At 46.4% G+C, this 7,281-nt stretch overlaps 2 protein-coding genes across 4 annotated transcripts in view; one reads left to right on the plus strand and one right to left on the minus strand.

Annotated features, from left to right (window-relative positions):
* TMEM204 (transmembrane protein 204) overlaps positions 1-3,839 on the minus strand; it is a 28,742-nt gene extending 24,903 nt beyond the window's left edge. The window contains exon 1 of the mRNA XM_017808838.1: positions 2,354-3,839. Within this exon, the coding sequence (XP_017664327.1) occupies positions 2,354-2,633 (280 nt within the window). The 5' untranslated portion in view covers positions 2,634-3,839. The remainder of the gene's footprint in view (positions 1-2,353) is intronic.
* The window catches only part of IFT140 (intraflagellar transport 140), an 80,686-nt gene that overhangs the window by 60,459 nt on the left and 12,946 nt on the right, over positions 1-7,281 (plus strand). The window lies entirely within an intron of this gene.

Raw genomic sequence — 7,281 nt, forward strand, 5'->3', positions numbered from 1 at the left:
CTGGAAGGGCCTGGGATCTCCCTTCCAGAAGCAGTGAGGTTTGAGGGACAGAGTTGAAGTGCTTTCCCCGTGGATCAGTCACCCACACTTCTTGTGTTGTGCCTTGTAGAAATAGTTCACATTGTGATGCTTCCTTTCCCTATATTTTTAATATCATCTGCTCCTGTCCCTGGATTTATTTTTTTTTTTTTGCTGTTTCTAGGAAGAAATTCTTCCCTGTGAGGGTGGTGAGGCCCTGGCAGAGGTTGCTCAGAGAGTCTGTGGCTGCCCCATCCCTGGAAGTGTTCAAGGCCAGGTTGAACGGGGCTTGGAGCAACCTGGGATAGTGGAAGGTGTCCCTGCCTGTGGCAGAATGAGATGAGCTTTAAGGTTCCTTCTCACCCAAACCATTTGTGATTCTGTGATTTCTGTGGGAGAAAGAGCAGGCAGTGAAAAGTTGGTAAAAAGCAGGTTCTAAGAATGTGCTTCTCTCTGCCAAGGAGCAAACCTGCTGTAGCAGTGCCTGTGGTTGGCTGTTACTTACAGTCTGTTCATACAGAAGTCTTCAGTGTATGGACAAGCAAAGTTCCCAAGGGTGTACAGTTTTTCTGTTGAACTGTAAGATAAATAACTTGCCCCCTGAATATGTATTTCTGTGTATAAGTACATTTTTTTATATGAGCCAGATTATGGCCTTTTTTGCATTGCTATTGGCAGAACAGATTTTTTATGTATTGTTCTACAAATCGCATCCAAAATACTATGTGGTAACATAGTATTTCTTCCTTCATAAAGTTATTTTTTAAATGTGTGTATATACATACACAGACCTGCAAGTCTGTGATTTATCTACAACTGACAGATGAGGATTGCCATAGATATTACTAAAATAATATGTGATTTCTTATTAGAGAAATTCCTTAGAATGACAAATCCATGGATGCAGAACAAGGCTCATACTGACCATGTGTACAGCCATGGAAACATAGCTGTCTTAAAAATAAATGCCACAGGTGTGTTTCCTACTGAGTTTGTCATGACGCAGCTGCAGAGTGGAGATTTTCCTTTAAGGGCTTTATCAAAATTCAGAACTGGCCTTTTGCTTACTATTTGCTTCCAGATTAAACAGGGAATGGATGCTTTATTCCTATGTAAATTGAGTTTCTGGGCTTGAAAGGCCTCCTTTAAATTAGAATTTTTTAAGAGTGGTTGTCAGAGAATTCCTCTGGGCACTTGATCGTGCTATAATTGTTACTTTGAAATTTCAAGATTTTCTATCACACTAATCTATTTGGATGAGAAACTGCTGCTCAGACAGTTCTGCCATGAAACTGATACCTCTGATCTTTAGACACTGCTCACCTCCTGACCCACACACAGCAAGAAATACAAATTTTTGTGATAAAAGTGCTGCAGGAGCCAAATTCACTGAGCAGGAGCTCATTCCAGTGTTGATTACAGAACATGTACTTTTACAATTCATGAATGATACGCATTGTTCAAGTTAGAACATGGCTTATCAATATTAATTGGGTAGTCATTCCAGGGATGAAGCTGCAGATACACATCAGGGAACTTTTTCCACAGTCCAATCCTTTTTATAATCTTTCAGTTAAAAAAAGGTATTGAAAGGGTCAGGACTTTAGAACAGTTGAGAAGTTTTCTGTTTGTGGTTTATGCAGGTTCAGCATTAGCAAATGTGCATAATTGTTTTTGGCAATATGATATGGAATGGGTCCACCTAAAAACACTTTTTAAAGAAATTCGTCTAATAGTTCTTTGTTGTGTCTCCAGAAGGATCAAGAAGAGTAGCTGCACATGTTAAGGCTTATCTCAATTTTACATGTTTTTACCAAAACTATTTCTGTCTTTTCTGCTCCTGGCATTTCCAACAAAAGCAAAGAGAAGGGAGAAATAACTCAGCATGTCATTGGAATACCTTCTTTGGGGTTTTTTTGTTTGTTTTATGGTATTCAGAGCAATTGTGGTTGGTGTTGTACTGAGCAGGAAGGGATATCGTATGGCAGGAGCCCATGGTAAGAGGGAGAAGAGAGCCTGAGGTGTCTCAGAGCTTTGGACTCACACTTCACAGGTGATTTTTTCAAAGCAGATCAGTCCCTAGGCTGTATAAACCAGACAGCACCATGTAGCATACTGGCTTTGAGGGGAGAGGAGAAGGAGTTCAGTTCATCACTGGTGGACATAATGATTCTTATTTCCTCAAATGAATTTATTTGGGGTTGAATGTGAAAAGGTGTTTAGACTAAGACAGTTAACAATGATTTCAGGGTTAGGCCATGAATCTCCTGGGGACCAGGTGCACCCTATCGATCGCGACCTGGCATCCGCAGAGAAGACAAGAGACTGCACTTACGTTTGACAGTGCTGCGAGACTCCTGGAACCCAGCCGACTCCGAACCCCAGCCCAGGGCTTCACACTCCTGCTCCTCCCCTTGCCCGTGCCTGGCACTGGTGCTTGCAGCCCCTCTGCTCCACTCTGCCAGCCAGCACATCCTCCAGAGCCCCACGCTGCGCTTCCGCCCGTCCTCCAGCGTCTGGTACACCCAGTTGGGGGTAAAGGCAGCTGCGTTGTTAAGGATCAGTGAGACCAGAGCTACCAACACAGCTGTGGCTACCAGTTTCTGGACAGTCATATCTGACTGTCAGCTTACTGCCAGTCTCTGATTGCAGATGACACAGGGTCCCAGTCAGCTGCAGCACATTGAAATGGGGCTGGGAACAGGCGGCTGCGCTGGGCGGTTATGGGGGGCTAGAGGACATCACCGTTCATTCTTGAAGTCAACTCCAGAGGGGTTTATGATCAAGGAAATGAGAATTTTGTGAGGTAGGTAGGAGAATTCCATAAAATAAGAACACAAAATAAGTCCTTCCTAGCGTTGACTTATCCACCTTCTTGCACTTTGATAAGTAGTGCCAGTCCCGTGGTGAACTGGGTGACAGGGAGGTCCATTCCGTGTTGGACGGGGTGAATCCGGGCAGAATCCAGTCTCGGGGCAGGAGAGCCTGAGCTGAGGCGGGGCAGAGGCGGGATGCTTGCCGGAGCCTGCCGAGCGCAGGGCCCTCCGAGCCAACCAAGCGCCTCTCCAAAAACCTGGGTTTGGATGCAAACTTCAGAAAATCCTGCAAACGGTGACAGATGTCATTCTCTCAAAGCCAAGCTGAACCAGAGAGGAATGCGGTCATCCCAAAGGAGCTCTGCAAGCCTGGAGTATCTCGAGGGGGCTGCTCTGCCGTGTCCCTCTCCGAAGATCCGAGCTGTGAGTGCCGGGAGGAGAACAGCCACTGCAGTGAGGAAAAGGCCCCCCCACCTCCCCACCAAGAGGAAATGGCTGTTTTTGTGGCTGTTTTTGGTGAGCCTCAGGGCGTAGTCGACTGCAACAAACAGAGCCACTACCACGGCAGTCAAACATTAACAGGATGTGTTTCCTGAAAGGAAAAGACTATGGAGACTTCTAAAGTTTTCCCTCCTCCCCTCGGAGAGCCCCCTCCCCCCCTCACGCCTCCTCCCCTCCCCACTGCCCCAGCAGAGCTGCCCGGACCCGCAGCGGCTCGGGGAGCCTGGGGAGCACAGCGGAGCTCCTCGGGAAAAGGAGAGAAGGAAACCCCAGCTCCAAACCTCGGAGCATCAGCTCCGTGCAAGCAGATTGAGGAGAGGGATATTGAAATACCTTTTACTGGAAGCAGAACAATACTGGGGTTCAGTGTTGGACAGCGCGACGAAAGCGCTATGGGGCTGCACTGCTGTCCCCGTGCTCTCTGCACCACTGGGAGGGAGCGTGGCAGATTAAGTAGGAAGTATAAAATCTCGAGACTCAACCCGATAAACAGACCGGTCTGGGGGTGTCTGCAAAGGCAGGGACAAGTGCTCAGGGGCGAGTGAGGCTGAGAGTCGCTGCACTGCTCCGGGGGTAGCACAGCCTGAGCCCGTCCCGGCGCCGCAGAGCCTCGAGGGGGGCTGCCCACCCCGCAGTGCCCAAGGGATGGAAGCGCCGCTCCCAGATATTTGAAGGAATCTCCCAGTTGACGGCCCAGCACGGAATGCACAGGGCAAGGCAGGTGCTGCTCTGATAAACGGGTTAAAGAGAGTCGTTGAGGGCATTCCAAACTGTCCTTGAACATGGATGTTTGCAGAACGGTCTTGCCCAGGCTGGCTCTCCAGACGGCTCTTTGCTGTTCCATCCGCTGCCACGGCAGGACCGAGACGAGGACAGGGATGCGGCGGGCACTGCCCTGCGGCGGCGGCCGGGCCGTACTGCCGGGGGTGGTGCCCTTCGTGAGCTAAGCCTGGCGAATTTCTTCGGGCTGCCAAAATACCGCTCGAGGCGTAGCATTAACTCGGAGCCGGTGCTCTGAAAGCGCGACACTGCGGTCAACAGCCTGGAGAGGGAGTGCTGAGGAGCCCTGGCACAGAGCTGCACCCGAGGGGCTGGCACAGGAGTGCACATCACTGCAATCCATAACCTGAGATGAGAAACTGGTCTGATTTTATAGCAGCTCTGTCTGACCAGGTTAGAGACTTCACCCCTAACTGGCAGATCTGCAGCGACCCAATATACAAACTGGTCAGAAATTTTTTGCAAGGCTACGTTTTATTTTCTAAGACTTGTTGCTGAGAGGAGGGGGGAAAGTACCAATGAAGATCATATGCCCCAATAATTAGTTTACAGCTATTGGAGTTGAATGTACTAACCTGGCTGTGAACTCACCCCTCCTCCATGAGCTTGGATCATTTTTAAATGAATTTAAATGAATTAAGCTTTATATTTTTATTTATATTAATTCAATATTTAAATGAATTAAATTAATTCAATATGTACTTTGAACATCTTCATCCTTGAGAGTACTATCGCATCTTTGGTTTCTCTTTTTCCCTGTGATTGGTGATGTTTCTGTACCTCTCCCGTTTTAGAACTTTCAATATAAACACACTTGTATCTGCCATTCTTCAAAGAAATTTCCTACAAAGCAATGACCATATTTTCATATTTTATAACCGTTGGATTATTTGTTTTTATGGTTCTATGTTTATTTTAAGCCAGGGATTCGGCAGCAAGGCAGGGGATGTTTATATGCAGATAACGCCAGGAGAGATTTACCTTTAGGGAAAAATCACACACCTACTTCTGCTCCCTCCTGTATTTGATTTCTGTGATTTGTTGAAGTCTAAGTGTGTAAGTGTGTATTTTCAGCAGGGCACAAACTTCCTTCACATGTTACATGTTAAAAAAAAAAATTATATTTTACAAAGGCTGAACAAATCAGTCTAATCATAGAATCATAAAAGTTGGAAAAGATCAAGTCCAGCCATTCCCCCAGCACTGCCAAGGCCACCACTGACCCATGTCCCCAAGTGCTACATCCACACAGCTTTTAGATCTCTCCGGGGATGGTGACTCCACCTCTGTCCTCGGCAGCTGTGCCAGTGCCTGACCACCCTTTCCATGAAGAAGTTTTGCCTAATATCCAGTCTAAGCAGTCTGGAAATCATTCTGACTTAATAAAAAAATAAAAAATTACCTTAGTGAACACCCTTTGCTGACAAACAGGCAGCAGGATGTGCACTGTGTTCCGTGGGGCACAAGAGGTTTGTGTGATATAAGCCACATGGAGCAATCTCTTGGTGTTGGTTTTATCTGGGTAAGTTTGGAGCAAAGCTTTGTGTTCCATGGGATATTACAGACACACTCTGTAAAGCTGTTGGTGTTTTATCAGATGCTCTGTTTCCACCAGGGAAGAGTTTTTAGGAATAACCTTATCAGCTTTCATATATGAAAAATGCCTGACGTTGCTCAGAGCAGCTCATATCATTAACACTATCAAGAGTTTCACTGGATCATTACAACTTTTCATCTATTACTTAGTTCCTTGTTGTCTTTTAGTCCTGCTGAAAGGCACAACCAGAATCCCACAAATGCATTTTAAAAGCACCAAAGCTAATTTAGCTACATCAGAAAAAAACTCGTTTTCTCAAGTCCTGAGAGTTTTCCAGTCTACTGGAAGGTGTCCCTGCCCATGGCAGGGAGTTGGAATGAGATGGTCTTTAACATCCTTTCTGACCCAACCATTCTGTGTTTCTGTGATTATCACCTGTAACATAATGTTATAGGATACAATAATATCTTATTATATATAATATAATGTTAACATAATATCTATATGGTAGGGTCCAGTTCAACAAAGTGGGGCCCAGATTGGAAAGAGAGATGCTTTTTTTACCCTGACCCTGATCAATGTTCATTTTCCAAATATAACCCATTAAATAGAGGGAGAGAGGTTTTGTATTTCGATGCTTCAGACATATAAATCTCCAGCACTTCTAGATAATATTCCATTTATGGGAGTTTTTCTTTAAACTTACAAGCAAAACAGGCAATGAAAAATACATGGGAAAAGAAGGTTTTATGAGATCAGATTGCAGGCACTACAAACACAGTTCCGTGGAAAAATAGATGGGAAAGGTCAGATACAACAACAACTTTTTCATCAAATACGTGGTAAAACTTGTGTCCACTCTTAAGAGGTGTCAGCATTTGCTTCCCAGATCCCTGGTGTTGTGGATGTGGCCTGGAGCCTGGGGGATGGTGTATCCCTGTGCCTCATGGGATGCTCGGGATGCATTCCCATGGCTCTGCTCCCGCTGCTGCTCCGCCTGGGCTTCATTAAGTTCCCAGCTTTGGCTGATGAAATACAGATGTGAGAGGCTTTCCAGGGGGGAGAAAAGGAGGAGGAGGGGAAGAACAGGAAATTCCCAGAGCCAGAGTCAGTGGGAGGGTAGAACATTACTTGACATTTTATATGGACAGCAGGGCTGGGCCTGGAAAGGAGAGTTGCTGCCTTTTAGGGATGCATGGACAGGTCCATCTTTCTCGCTACAGTAGTGGTTGCTGGGAGATAACCCGTGGTTTTCCCTGGGATTTATATGAACCTGTTCTGCACCTCCTGTTTCTTGTTCTTTCACCACCCCCACATCCATCTGCCCACATTCCTGAGGGGCCGCAAAACTTGCCTTGGTTCTGGAGGTGTGTGCCTGCCAGGGAGATTGTGCATCTCACAGCCGAGGCTGGTCTTCTGAAACAGAGACACATGGAAGTGCATTGTGGATGCTCCCAGGATCCCTTTCCCCTTCCCCTTCCCCTTTCCCTTCCCCTTCCCTTTCCCCTTTCCCCTTCTCCTTCTCCTTCCCCTTCCCCTTCTCCTCCTTCTCCTTCTCCTTCTCCTTCTCCTTCTCCTTCTCCTTCTCCTTCTCCTTCTCCTTCTCCTTCTCCTTCTCCTTCTCCTTCT

Source organism: Lepidothrix coronata, unplaced genomic scaffold (assembly GCF_001604755.1).
Source record: "Lepidothrix coronata isolate B3197 unplaced genomic scaffold, Lepidothrix_coronata-1.0 Scaffold24, whole genome shotgun sequence".
NCBI classification, from domain to species: domain Eukaryota; kingdom Metazoa; phylum Chordata; class Aves; order Passeriformes; family Pipridae; genus Lepidothrix; species Lepidothrix coronata.